The sequence below is a fragment of the Notechis scutatus genome, chromosome 3 (genome assembly GCF_049901735.1).
Source record: "Notechis scutatus isolate UNSWTSFEM ecotype Mainland chromosome 3, rNotScu1.2, whole genome shotgun sequence".
In the NCBI taxonomy this organism is placed as follows: domain Eukaryota; kingdom Metazoa; phylum Chordata; class Lepidosauria; order Squamata; family Elapidae; genus Notechis; species Notechis scutatus.
Window position 1 is genome coordinate 110,876,225 of NC_142011.1, and position 15,639 is coordinate 110,891,863.

At 37.8% G+C, this 15,639-nt stretch overlaps 1 protein-coding gene across 1 annotated transcript in view; it reads right to left on the reverse strand.

The window, feature by feature from the left end:
* ADCY10 (adenylate cyclase 10) overlaps nucleotides 1–15,639 on the reverse strand; it is a 178,465-nt gene that overhangs the window by 141,063 nt on the left and 21,763 nt on the right. Inside the window, 1 exon segment of the mRNA XM_087958990.1 lies at nucleotides 5,308–5,346. Within this exon segment, the coding sequence (XP_087815116.1) occupies nucleotides 5,308–5,346 (39 nt within the window).

Here is a 15,639-nt window from a genome sequence, read left to right on the forward strand (position 1 = left end):
GATAATTCTGTAGCCGGGGTTTTCTATAGTGGGTAGGGTTTTGGTGCCATTGAAGTTGACGCTATGACCTGTGGCTTTCATGTGTTGGACTAGTGAGGAAGTGTGTTCCAGCTTTTTTACTGCATTTTTGTGTTCATCTAGGCAGGTACTTATTCTTCTATTGATCTGTCCAATGTATGTGGCAGGGCATGATGCACAGGGGACTTCATATATACCTTGGTTTTCCAGGTCAATTTTATCTTTGGGGTTTCTTAGGATGGCTGCTATTTTCCTGTCTGTTTTGAAGGCAGTCTTGATGTGATGCCTGTGTAGTAACAATGGCACCAAAACCCTATGGCACCAAAACCCTAGCCACTATAGAAAACCCCAGCTACAGAATTATCAGAGAAGCCATAGAGATTGAAAGAAGACCTGAAAGCATGAATAGAAGAGATGACTCCACCAGACTGTCAATTATCTCGAAGCCTGTACTCTCAAACAAAAAAATCTCCACACCACAAGCCAGGCAAACACCTGGGCACAAACAGACTCCCCCTGATACCTCCAGCTCAAACACACCCCAACCAGGCACCCAGATGAAACCTAGCTTCCTAATAAATGATAGCCGTCCATTTACTCGGAGCCAAGCCGCATTAAAAGCCTCCAATACAGGAAACACAATGTTGCCAGCCAATCAAGACAAAAAAAGCTGCAAAACAGACAGAAGATATTAGAAACACCAATCAAGCAGAACACAGCAAACTCAGAAATCCATCCTAATTTCAATTAACTGTTAAGTTTAAGTCACTCTTTCTAGCTTGTCTTCATGGAGTAAAATCTTTGTCTTCTCTGGAAAGTTGTAAGTCCCAGGCAGCTTACAAGGAGGCTAGCAGGCAGATAAGTGGTTGTTGCCAGGTGCAGGATGGTGCACAAGGGATTGGTGCGGTACAGTATGAGAGTGGCCAGGCTTGGGATAGGAGGGTGCTGCTATCTGCTGCAGGATATAGGAGGGTGTGCAAGGGTTCAGCATGGTGAAATAATAGCAGAACTAATGGTGGCAGCTTCAGAGAGGATGTGAGATAAGCACATCCAATTTGGGGAGAAACATTCAAATGGGAAAAGGCTGCTCTTACACAAGAACACATGGTTCTCTATTCACCTAAAACTTGGTTTTCTCAAATTATGCACTTTTGCTTGAAAAGTCTTTTTAATTCATCTATGAAGTAGAAAGGAAACATTAACTGCTCTTTTAAAACATACACACACCAAGAGATTAAAAAAAAACCCCACACACAGCACCTAACATCCAACACTTCTTCCAGTCAGCAAATTTTATCTGATTCCACCACAAATGTTTATTGGAATCCATTATTACATGTGATAGACCAGTAAAAACAAGCTCAAAATTGGAAAGACATGATACAATGCAAAAAAAAATTGGAATTTAAAATTGAAATGAAACCACAGAAGAAGGGGGAGACTGCCTGCAGGGTTGAGGAGAGCCGCATCTCTCCTCCCCAGCTGGCCATTACTCCCTTTCCTGAAGGCGGTTGTAGCGGTGGTCAGAAATGGCCACCACAAAGAAGAACTTGACCGGAAAAGAATGTGCAGGAGGAAGATAAGAAGAGAAAGTTTTGGTTGACCGGGTCAAACAACAAAAGCAGCAAATTTAAATGTAATTTAAATGTAATGGAATTTAAATGTAATGACATTGTTCCCAAAGATGATTTTGAAGCTGCGAAGGAGAGAGAGAGAAGGGAAAGGATTAGGTTTTTTTTTCTTCCCTTCCTTATACTGACAGCTAAGAGACTTAGGCAAGAAATTGAAAAAAATCCACTTTGACATTAATAGGCATCTAAGCTGAAAATAAAAGTCAAAGGGATAATAAAGATTTCTGGATATTTAAAAGTTTTTAAAAGCAGGAAAGGAGAAAAAAAAAGAATAAAAGGGCAGGATCTGGAAAAATGGAGGAGACTGCCTGGAACTAAGTAATGGAACTGTAACTAAAAGGAGCTTACAGTGAAATTTTAACAAGATTCCTCAAAGATATGTCTTAATTGAAACTTGGTAACAAAATAATAGAACCCCAGGAAGAGAAAGTGGAAAAAAGAAGCAGAAAGAAACAGCCTTGGATTATTTGGATTACTTGATGATTTTTGATTTTTACATCTGGATGACTAAAATTAACCGGGTGGTTGTTTAAAAGTCTTTAAAATGGTATCACTCTTAGAAAAACTGAAAATGGAACTTAAAAAATGGAAAGAAGATGCACAAGAAGGGAGAGGTTCTTTTGGCTTTGTATTTCAATTCTTAGAAATGGATATCTGGAACTATGAGAAACAACAAGAAATGGTTGCAGAACAAGAAGTTTGGGACAAAGAAGAAGCCATCTTTAATGATCAAATAATTTTAAGTGGGGGGAAAAAGAAAAGGGGGGAAAGAGAGTGAAAGGTTTAAGACTAGAAAAAAACAACCAAAAAGAAGAATAATTTGAAAGATAAGTATAATATTAGAAAGCAACAGAAGAGGGGATTACAGATGAGAGAGTTAGAAGTAGAGAGACGAGGGGGTAAAAAGGGGAGGGAGAAGAAGAGGGGGGAGAAGGCAAGGAAAAGAAGTTGTAAAAGACAGAAACAAGAAATGGAGAAACAGGGAAAAGATATAAGGATTGTAACCATAAGCTTGTTTAGAGATAATGGGTGAAAATTTAATTGCAAAAAGGATTCTGCAAAGGTACATAAGATAGCATTGTTATATTATAAACAGAAATAATTTTAGAAAATATGATTAAAATGATGGATAAAATATTTACTGTAATGTAGTTGAATGTTTGGTAATAAATAAATGAATTAAAATGATTGAGAGAATTAAATGGGAACATTTTTAATTATTAGTAATGATTTATAAAAATATAAGTGAGAAATATGGGAAAAAAAGAATTAACTATGGAAAGTTTATAAGTGTCCCCAAGGAAGTATGATATTTAATTGAAAAGAAATGTTAAAGATGTTAAGATTTTAATGAATATTAATGATAGATTGAATTTGAATGGAATATGTGCTTTATTTACACACACACACACACACACACACACACACACACACACACACACACACACACACATATATATATATATATATATATATATATATATATATATATATATATATATATATATAATTTTTTCTTTTTAAAAATATAGTGTGTATTTTAAGAATGTACCAAGCAGAATTCGATTGGAAGTTATGTATTATATTGAATGCTATAATCTTAAAGGTATACATTGAAGCTTAAATAAGAGTTTGAATGGATAAAATTAAAAGATATAAAGGTGTCATACTCCAATTGGTAACTACAGGGAAAAAATTGTTTAATAAGAAAAGATAATATGAAATTGAAACAGGACAGACAAAAGTATAAATATAATTATTTGAATTGAGATGAGATAATTAAAATAAAGTTGAGAAAATTAAAAGAGGGGAAAAACTATGTAGAAAATACAAAACGGTAATAAGATATGGAATATAAAAATGAGCATGAAATTGAGTTTGATGTCTGTATGAAGAAGTGATAACCTGGAACCATGCTATTTTCAAAAAAAGATGTTTTATTTGTATTTTGTTTTTGTGAAAACCCAAATAAAAATTTCAAAAAAAAAAGAATAAATTTTAAATGGAAGAAAGACACAATTCTGACAATATCTGATTAGAAACTTATACCTGGATAATATGTAGCAATGGCAAAACTAGCAGTATACAGTACATACATAATTTTAACAAAATTTAAGCAAGAATAGTTCTCATACATTAAATATATCATGCACCACAGTAAATGTAACCAGCTATAGTTTGGCTTTTAAGGAGGCCTAATTCTTACAGATATTGAAATTAGCAGATATGTAAAAAAGGGAAGTCAGAAATTTAACAGCTTTTTTTCATTGTTTTATTTTTTTTACTTTTTGGGCTTTTTTCTTTCTTACTTTTTAATATTTTACATTTGTTAAACATCTATTTTTTCTTTCCATTAACATGTGTTAACATATACAAATATTCATACAAAGAGATGTACCTAATAATAATACAATGGAAATTTCAAAATCAAATAATTTAGCCTGAGAACAAATCCTTTATTATACTGCATAACCAATACCTTGATGTACAGTATGTCAAAAGCTATATTAAACTTTGAATAAAAAAGCCAAATAATCCTAACACTCATAGCACCGATATCCTAAACTATAATTAATAATGATAGAATGTCCACCTTTTATCCTCTTTTTTATATTTTTATAACCCATATTCTAGGACAGGGGTGTCAAACTCAAGGCCTGTGGGCTGGATCTGGCCCACAGGGTGCTTAGATCTGGCTCGTGGGGCCATCCTGGAAACAGTGAAAGACTGGTCCGAGGTGCCTCTGTGTTGTGGTTAGCCAGAAGCAGGTGCGGATGACTGAGGAGAACGAGGACTCAGATGAGGGGCCAGGACCATTAGGGAGTGGACTACTGCCTTCAGAGATTGTGGGGACTGGCAGCAGCGATGAGGAGGTTCCTGAGGAGCCTGTGCCAAGTGCGTGTGCATGCAGGATTGCTCGCAGGAAAGAGCAGTTCAACAGCATGGGCAAGTCGGGAATAAGGCTGCAAGGTAATGGCCCCTCCTTCAAGAAGATAAAAGCCAGCTGTGAAGAGAACATTTTTTTCAGGAAGCAAAGACATTTTGAAACTCAGCCTCGTGGACATTGCAGTATCTTATGTTGGATTCTTATGTTGTGAAATATTTCTTATCTGTAATTTTTGGCAGTCTCGTACAGTTTTGGCAAGGTTTGTGCTTATCAGAGTTAATTAGTTTGCAGTAGCCTTTTAACTGGGAATTCGTAAGACTCATTAAAAAGTTTCTGTTCCCTTTAATTATTGTTTGTCTTATTGGGAAAGGGTTTTATGTCAGAACACTCTGCCAACAAAAACAGAGTGCAGCCCTCCCAAGTTCTGTTTTCACTGGCAGAGGGTTGCAGGAGGTAGTCGCAGCTGAAAACTGAGCTCAGGAGCCCATTTTCGCTGGCAGAGCATCACAGACCACCCCCAACACAAGTGAAATCATGCTGTCCATGCCCACCCCGGTCATGCCTACCCCAGCCCTCCAACCCTGATGCAGTCCTCAATGAAATCGAGTTTGACACCCCTGATCTAGGATAACTAAACAATACAATTTTTTAAAAAATGTATTATATAAATATCATGGTATTGAAAAAAAATGTAAACTAACACAATAAAAGAAAAAATGATTTTTGATGTGTAAAAATAAAATCACTTCCTTTTATTTTTCACATTCATACCTGCAAATTTCAAGACATCGCCTCCAAACACCAGTACTTCTATACATGAAAGAAAAAGGAAGAAATTTACAAATGATCTTTCATTGCATGGTAGAGAAAATTCCATGAGAAAAATGGCTTTTCTAACAAGTTGATTTTAGAGAAAATGCCGATTTACTTAATCATTTTTTAACACAAGAACAGCCATTGACTTGCCACATCACCTGCTGCACTTCATATTTTCATCATGATTATTCTCAAGTGGGCATGGAATTACCAATGTGGACAGAAACATTTAAAATATAGCATATATTCATATGATACTTATACCAAATGCCATTTTATGATTTGGTTTATAATTGTAACTTAATTATTGGTAGGTTATGTTATGGCTAAAATGAAATATTTACCTCAGAACCACAATATTTAAAAAACAATTTCTTTAAAACCCCAAAAGCCCCTTTCTGTTGATTGGTGGTGTTTATAGCTCCCATTCCATGTTTCAATGGAGCTTATTCAATTGAACTCAGAGTGACTTCTTTCTGAATGGAAACAATAGTACATAATTCATCATTTTCAAAAGTTCACTTAATTAATAATATCATAATAAAGGATAGTAATACTATTAGATCGTGGGCAGAGTGAAGACACAGGATGCTCGGATTAGTAAAACTCTTTATTTGCTTCCATACAAGACTGAAGAAACCTAGCTGTGGCTGTTCCTTTTACAGGGGAGCTGTCCGCGGCTTCAGCTATTGACAGACGTTTGTTTTTCCTGCTTCTGTGGCTCAGCCAACTACAGGTCAGTATGCAAATATCTAACACTCCTCACCACTGGTTCAGAACCACCAATCTGGCACTCTCTAGTGAACGTAGTCCCGTAAGTAGGCGGGGCTCTTAGGGGTGCAACCTGACCTGCGCAGCTCAGTCATCTCTGGGTTTGAGGTCTGTTCGGAAGGGTCCATAGTCTCTCTGGATTCTCCTGTTGGAACCTCCTCGAAGATCTCAGTGGGTGCGGCCACCTTGTTTCCACTAGAGACCATACTCTCACTCCTTACCCTGGGTCTGTGTATTAGTTTGTAGTTGTGTGCCAATAGGAATCCCATCCATCTGGTCATTCTCGGTGACAGGATGTTTGGTGTGGCCCGGTCTCCTGCGATTATTCCCAGTAGTAGCTTGTGACCTGTGACCAGGGTGAACCTCCTCCCGTACACATATTCGTGGAAGTGTTTAATTCCTGTTACCGCGGCCAATGCTTCCTTGTTGAGTTGGCTATAATTTCATTCTGCCTTGGATAGTGTTTTTGAGTAGAAGGCTATGGGGGCTTCTTTCCTGTCCAGAAGTGTGTGGCTTATTATTGCGCCTATTTCGAATGGTGATGCGTCGCACGTTAGAATCAAGGGAAGCGTTTCGCTGTATTGTATTAATACGCTGTCTGATGTTAAAATACTTCTGATTCATTTAAATGCTGTTGCTTCCTTCTGCCCCCATGTCCAGACTGCTTTTTTGTCAAGCAATCTGTGTAAAGGTTCCACAATCATTGCTTTCTGTGGTAGAAATATATTATAGAAGTTAAGAAATCCCGAGAAGGCTTGTAGATCAGTTTTATTTTTCAGTGTGGGGGCTTCTTTGATTACCTTTAATTTGCTTTCGGTGGGGTATATGCCGGAACTGTCAATCAAGTATCCCAAAAATCCATCTTTTTTGCTGCTAGTTGGCATTTTTCCTTTTTTTCCTTTTAGCCCCACCTCTTGGAAATGGCTCAGCACTGCCCTTAAGCATTTTTTAAATTGGTCTTTGTCCCTGGCTGATATCAGGATATCATCGAAGTAGGGCACAATACCCTCTAGTCCTTGCAGGAGGCACTCCATTAGGCTCTGGAAGAGCCCTGGGGCTACGCTTACCCCAAATGCAAACATTTGCATTTGAATGCCCCCCTATGTGTGACAATTGTTTTGGCTTCCACCATTTCTTCATCTACCGGTAATTACTGGTAGGCTTGGGCAAGGTTGAGCTTAGCAAATATTTTTCCCCGCTCCAGGGAATGTAAAAGGTGTTGCACCACTGGGACGAGGTATTGCTGCAATGCGCGGTTCAGGGTGGCCTTACAGTCAGCACAGATGCACACCAACCCATCTGGCTTAATAGGTGTAACTATTGGGGTGTCCCATTTTGCATGGTCGGTTGGTTCCAAGATCCCCTAGGCAATGAGTTTATCTAATTGCTTGTCAATCTTTGGTCGTAGAGCAAATGGGACTTGTTGGCTGTATCCAGATCAGGGCAATGTTGGGGTGTAAGTTAAATGAAATGGGGTTCCCCAAGTACTTACCTAATTGTCAGTTGAAAATGTTCCAGGATTCTTCCACTCGGTTTTGGTGATGCTGTTTATTTCGGCAACCTTGATCTCCAAGGGCTTGAATCATTCTAGCCCCAGCAGGCTGGGTCTGTCCTGGTCTACTATAATGAGGGGTAGATGACCAGAGAAATTCTTGAAGCTCATTTGGATCTTGCTGCTCCCTATCACTGGAATACGATTCCCTTGATAGTCTTTTATAATTAGTCTCTGTTGTTTGAGTTTAGCTCTGGTTACGTCAGGGATTAATTGCTTGATGATATTCCAGGAGACCATGGATAGGTATGACCTGGAATCTACTTCCATCAGGCATGATTTCCCTTCAACGTTTATTTGTACATGTACCTTTTGTGCGTTGGTTGTGCTGGAATGGCTCACGGTCACTGTCTGGTGCATTTCGCCTCTCTCAGTGGCCAGCTCATCATTTCTTCTGCTCCGGCTGAAGTTACTTCTCCTGCTTTCAGTCTGGCTTGCTCTGGATTGTGGTGGTGAGCTTGGATTCCTCTGGCATTGGCTGTTGGGCTGTGCAGCTCTGCAGGCTCTCACAATGTGTCCCTTTTGGTAACACCTCTGGCAAATCGTGTCTCGGAAATGGCATTCTTTTTTTAAAAAAAAGTTTTTATTTTTTAAGACAAACATATACAAACAAAACATAAAAACATAAAAACCATCTTCCATCTTATATACATACAGTGTGTCAGTTGGTTACAAATCTTTTGTGCTATCCTTTTGTAATCATTTCTCAATTTATATAAATTTCCACATTATCAAGCTAACATATGCTTATATATTTATCAATTATTAATCATCCATGACCAAACTATTTATTCTATCACTTTATATGAGATATTTCAAATTTTATTTTAAAATTTGTTATTCTTTCATCCAATGGTTATATATGTCTATATTATATTTTATATCTAGCTATTAAACCTATTACAAAGTCATCAAATCTATTACATTACCGTGTCTTTTTGTCCAACCATTGATAAAACAAATCCCATATCATATAAAATTGTTTATCTTCTTGTTCTCTAATTTCAAATGTCAATTTACTCATTTCAGCACAGTCCATAATTTTCTTAATAACTTCCTCCTGCATAGGTATTTTATCATTTTTCCAATTCTTAGCAAGCACAATTCTAGCCGCTGTTAAAATATTTACAATCAAATACTTCAATTCTTTATTGTATATTTCCGATATAATTCCCAATTAAAAAAAAATCTCTGGTTTAAAGTCTATGTGTTGTTTTATCATTTTTTCCAACCACGTGTGGATTTTAGTCCAATTTTTTTTTGCATCCGAACACATCCACCACATATGGTAATATGAGCCAGGTATCTGATGACATTTCCAACATTTATCCGATTTATTCTTAAACATTCTTGCAATTCTCATCTGGGGTAGATGCCACCTGTAAAACATCTTATACAAATTTTCTTTATACGGAGTTGACATTGTCATTTTATAATTTTGAGACCACAATTTTTCCCATTTCTCTAAATCAATCCCATATCCAAAAATTTTCCCCCAAGCAATCATCGTTTCTTTAACTTGTTCTTCTTCCAGTTTAAATTCTAATAAATGTCCATAAAGTTTTTAATTACCTTGTCATCAGTACCCATCAAAATTTTATCTAAATCAGTCAACTTATCATAAATACCTTCTGTTTTAAAATCTTTATCAAATCTAGATTGTACTTGCAAATATGAAAATCAATTCATTTGTTCTTCCAATGTTCTTCCAATGTTCTTCCAATGCTTGGATAGATTTAAGTTCACACTTTTCATTCAGTATCTCACCATATCTAACTGTTTGTTCCTTTTTATATATTACTGGATAGGAAAAAGCTTCAATAGTAGATATCCATAATGGATTTTTAAAATAATATTGTCTTTTTGTCTTCTCCCAGTTCAAAAACAGTGCCTCTTGAATATAATGTCTTCTAGAGTACTCCTGTGTTTTAGTTCCCTTATACCAAAGGAAAGCATGCCATCCTAGCAGCAGGTCATGCCCTTCTAAAGTCAGTATTCTAGTATTTCTTAATGTTATCCATTCCTTTACCCACATCAAACTTGTCACCTGGTAATATAGCTCCCAGTTAGGCAAGGCAAACTCTCCTCTTATTTTTGCATCTTGTAGCAGTTCAAGTTTTATTCTTGCTTTCTTTCCCTGCCAGATATACACTGCTCAAAAAAATAAAGGGAACACAAAAATAAGACATCCTAGATCTGAATGAATGAGATATTCTTATTAAATACTTTGTTCATTACATAGTTCAGTGGTCCCCAACCTTTTTGTACCAGGGACCGGTTTCAAGCAGAAAATTTTGCAAGGACCGGGGGAGCGGGGGGGAGAAGGGAGAAGAGAAGGAGGCTTCGCCTCTCGCTGAATGTGTTGACAACAAAATCACACAAAAATTATCAATGGAAATCAAATTTAGCAACCCATGGAGCTCTGGATTTGGAGTTAAACTCAAAATTAAAGTGGAAAAAACCACTACAGACTGATCCAACTTTGATGTAATGTCCTTGAAACAAGTCAAAATGAGGCTCAGTAGTGTGTGTGGCCTCTACGTGCCTGTATGACCTCCCTACAATGCCTGGGCATGCTCCTGATGAGGTGGCGGATGGTCCTCCCACACCTGGACTAAGGCATTCCCCAACTCCTAGACAGTCTGTGGTGCAACGTGGCGTTGGTGGATGGAGCGAGACATGATGTCCAAGATGTGCTCAATTGGATTCAGGTTTGGGGAACAGGCAGGCCAGTCCATAGCATCAATGCCTTCATCTTGCAGGAACTGCTGACACACTCTAGCCACATGAGGTCTAACATTGTCTTGCATTAGGAGGAACCCAGGGCCAACCGCACCAGCATATGGTCTCACAAGAGGTCTGAGGGTCTCATCTCGGTACCTAATGGCAGTCAGGCTACCTCTGGCGAGCACATGGAGGGCTGTGCGGCCCCCTAAAGAAACGCCACCCCACACCAGTACTGACCCACTGCCAAACCGGTCATGCTGGAGGATGTTGCAGGCAGCAGAACGTTCTCCACGGCATTTCCAGACCCTGTCACGTCTGTCACATGTGCTCAGTGTGAACCTGCTTTCATCTGTGAAGAGCACAGGGTGCCAGTGGCAAATTTGCCAATCTTGGTGTTCTCTGGCAAATGCCAAACGTCCTGCACGGTGTTGGGCTGTAAGCACAACCCCCACCTGTGGATGTCAGGCCCTCATACCACCCTCATGGAGTCTGTTTCTGACCATTTGAGCAGCCACATGCACATTTGTGGCCCGTTGGAGGTCATTTTGCAGGGCTCTGGCATTGCTCCTCCTGTCCCTCCTTGCACAACGGCGGAGGTACCGGTCCTGATGCTGGATTGTTGCCCTCCTACGGCCTCCTCCACGTCTCCTCATATACTAGCCTGTCTCCTGGTAGTGCCTCCATGCTCTGGACACTACGCTGACAGACACAGCAAACCTTCTTGCCACAGTTCACATTGATGTGCCATCCTGGATAAGCTGCACTACCTGAGCCACTTGTGTGGGTTGTAGACTCTGTCTCATGCTACCACTAGAGTGAAAGCACCACCAGCATTCAAAAGTGACCAAACCATCAGCCAGAAAGCATAGGAACTGAGAAGTGGTCTGTGGTCACCACCTGCAGAACCACTCCTTTATTGGGGATGTCTTGCTATCTGCCTATGCTTTCCATCTGTTGTCTATTCCATTTGCACAACAGCATGTGAAATTGGTTGTCAGTCAGTGTCGCTACCTAAGTGGACAGTTTGATTTCACAGAAGTGTAATTGACTTGGAATTCCATTGTGTTGTTTAAGTGTTCCCTTTATTTTTTTGAGCAGTGTATTTCAACACAATTCTGTTTAAATCTTCAAAAAACTATTTCCCTAGCTGAACTGGAATTGTCTGGAATAAATACAAAATTCTAGGCAATACATTCATCTTAATTGTAGATATTCTCCCAATCAATAATATTTGTAAATTTTCCCATTTTGTCAAATCTGTCGCAATTTGCTGTTTGAATTTAATATAATTGTCCTCTTTCAGTGTGCTACTTCTTGGTGTAATGTGTATCTCTAAATACTTAACCTTATTTGTGACCTGTTTTTCTAAAACTTCTTCCAACTCTTTGTTTCGTCTTGCTAACATATTTTTTGTTAATATCTTTGTTTTATCTTTATTTATTTTCAAACCTGCTACTTTTCCATATTCTTCTATCTTTTCTATTAATTTAGGTGCTGTTTCCAATGGATCCTCTAGTATGAATGCCAGATCATCTGCAAAAGCTTGCAATTTATATTCTTCCTTTTTAATTTTCATTCCTTTTATTTCTTTATCTTCTCTAATATTCCTATTCAACACTTCCAAAGTTAATACAAACAGCAGAGGTGACAATGGACAACCTTGTCTTGCTCCTTTTCTTATATCTATGGATTCTGTTAATTCTCCGTTTACCATAATCTTTGCAGTTTGTTCATGATATATTATTCCAATTGCAATGACATAAATCGCCAACTCAGGTTGTCAAAGGCTTTTTGTGCATCTAGAAACATCAAAGCCATTTGCTTTTCCAGATGTGCCTCATAATATTCCAAAGTGTCCAGAATTATTCTCACATTGTTTTTATTTGTCTCTTTGGCAGGAATCCATTTTGATCAACATGTATAAAGTTATTTAAGTATCTTTTCAGTCTTTCTGCCAAAATTGAAGCGAAGATTTTATAATCTGAGTTTAATAGGGATATAGGTCTATAATTTTGAACTTGTTGCAGGTCTGTATCCTCCTTTGGTATAAGTGTAATATATGCTTCTGACCATGTTTTGGGTATTCTTTTCTTTAACATAACTTCATTCATAACTTCTAATAGATGGAGATTCAGTATTTCCTGGAAAGTCTTGTAAAATTCCACTGGCAATCCATCTGGACCTGGTGCTTTTCCAACATTCTGTTTTTTTAAAGCTTCTGTTCGTTCCATCATCATTATGTTCCCTTCTAGCATTATTTCAATGTCTTTGGGTATCTGAGGTAAATTTGCTTTCTGTAAGTATTGCTTAACTTTTTCTTCTTGAATATTCTCTTGAGAATACAAGTTTTCCATAATAATCTTGTATGATTTTTTTCTTCTCCTCATTTCCATAGCAAACATGTCCTTCATTTATTAATTGATTAATCCTTCTTGATTCTCTTTCCTTTCTCAGTTTATAGGCTCACCATCTGCCTGGTTTATTTGCATCTTCAAAGTAATTCTGTTTAGCATTTTTAATTTTTTGTGCTAGTTCCTCTTTTTCCATTAGTCCCATTTTATGTTTAATTATATCCATTTTATTCTTAATGTCTTTTTTTGTGGGAACTTCTGTAATTCTTTTTCCAGTCTTTCATAGTCATCCTCCAAAGTTTTAAAAGTTTTTCTGTTTTATATTTCTTTTCCTTGTATAGTCAACTATCAAACCTCTTGTGTAGGCCTTCATCGTGTCCCAGAGATTCTGTAGAGATGTATCCTCTTTTTTATTTTCTTTAAAAAAGAAAACCAATTCTTTCTGTATTTTCTGTTTAAAGTCTTTTTCCTTTAATATCGTATTATTTAAAGTCCATCTAGGTCTCCTCTTGTATCCTTTCCAAATAACTGTCATTGAATTGTGGTCTGCCCAAGTGCTTGGTTCTATTTCAATTTCTTGTATATTAGTAAGTAGTTCTGCTGACATCCATATCATATCTATTCTAGACCATGATGCATGTCTGTTTGAGTAAAAAGTATATTGCTTACTTTCCACATTTCTCTCTCTCCATGCATCTTTTAAGTTTAATTCTTCTATCATTCAAAAGAAAGATTTTGGTAATATCTTTCTAGTTTTCTTTGTTGATTTCTGTGTTTTATAGTCCAACCAATCATTAATTATTCCATTAAGGTCTCCCATCATACAAATATTAACATAGTCCAATTCAATTATTTTCATATGTAGTTTCCTGTAGAATTCTTCTTGATTGTCATTTGGAGCATTTGCAGTTAAAAGTGTTTTAACATTATTGTCCATTATTTCCATCATCCAAATCCTTCTGTCATCATCTGTATAAATTAATTCTGCTGCAATTGTATCTCTAATATATAAGACCACGCCTCTTTTTTATTGTGTCAGTGATGTGAATAATTTCCCTAACTTTTTTTGTTTCAATATATATTCATGTTGTTTTTTAATATGTACTTCTTGTAAACAAATTATATCAAATTTTAATTTCTCTAATTTATGAAATACTTTTCTTCTTTTAGCAGCCAAATTAAGTCCGTTTATGTTAATCGTAATCAATTTCCTTTCATCCATGTTAAGCTTTATAAGAGGGTTTTATTGCTCTAGTAGATCTTAATTCTCGTTGCTCTCTGGCTACACCACCTACTGCACCTTCTTCTTTTTCCTTTTCAATTACTGCTATACACTCCTCTTTGCAGTTGCTGTTTATTCATCTTTTTCATTGCTGCAGCAGACTATTGTGAGGCTTTGGTGGCTGAGGCTTCCTCCAGAGAGCTTCTTTGAAGGTAATTTTTGGTTTAGCCATCAATCCGCTCTGGAGGGTTAGGTCTCGGAGTCCTAGGACCAGGCAATCCCTCATTGCCTCATCCACATTTATAAACTCACACGCGGCAGTGATTTCTCACAAGGTTGCTACAAAGTTGCTGATGGTTTCTCCTTTTTTCTGGTCCCACCAGTAGAATTCGTGCTGCCTTACTAGACACGATGCTTGTGGAGTGTAGTGAGCCGTCAGAATCTGCTCCAGGTCTTGCCAGGCCATTGTCTTCAGTTCATTAGACGACGATAATGCCTTGGCCATTTTGAATACTGCGGGTCCACAGTGTGTAAGGAAGACGACCCTCTTCCTCTGTTCTGAAATGTTGAGGAGATCATTTGCTTCCAGGAACACGTGGAAGCAGTAGGAGTCCCAGTCTTCTATGGCTGGGTTGAATGGTGCTGGGGGGATGTTTGATCCCAATATCGTTTTGTTGGCTGGTTCATTGGTTAATGGCCGATGATGCCACGTGGTTACTGGTTGAGCTGGTCCTTTGTTGCTTCAGGAACCCACCTTCATTGCCAATGTAAGATCGTGGGCAGAGTGAAGATGCAGGATGCTCGGATCAGTAAAACTCTTTATTTGCTTCCATACAGGACTGAAGAAACCCAGTCGTGGCTGCTCCTTTTACAGGGGAGCTGTCTGCAGCTTCAGCCTTTGACAGATGTTCATTTTTCCCACTTCTGTGGCTCAGCCAATTACAGGTCAGCATGCAAATATCTAACAAATACTATTACTATATTTCTGTTTTAAAAGGTGAAAATTATTTACAACACTGTGATTAATATTTAGATACTGCAGCTGTAAGGCCCAGACTCTCTCCCCTTCAAATGATAAGAATGAACATCTGAAAACTGGATATTCAAAAGGAATTCATTATTGAAAAGGAAGTTATCCAGGTAATAGTCAAAGCAGGTTCTAATATGCCTCCAGGCATGCAGCATAGATAAAAGGAGTTAGAAACCCTCCCCTTAGTATGATTTCGTCAATACAAAGAAGCAACATGTTAATTCCCACCCACCCTTTTTTTCCCCTGGGAATGTAGTTGAGAAGAGTTTCCCAGGAAGTTTCTTTCGGAGCTGGAATTTTTATAGCCCCTTCTTGCTATCTCTCCAAGAGGTGACAAGTTTCCAGGCATCTGGGCTCCAGTCCCCAGTTGTATATCATGTGCAAGTTATGCAGATTCAACACAAGACTTTATTTATTTAATATCTTTATTCAAGTTACATCACAAAGGATTACTTGTACCAACTCCCCCCCTTCTTCTTCCATTGAAGAATGGGAGATACACGGATCTGACAGCTGCATAATAATGATGTGGTAATTTGATTTCAATCAAATGCTCAATCTGTCATAAAAACTAAAAAGAATAATTATGAAATAAATTGGACCTCTGTGGTCTGAAAAAATATGAAAGAGCCAC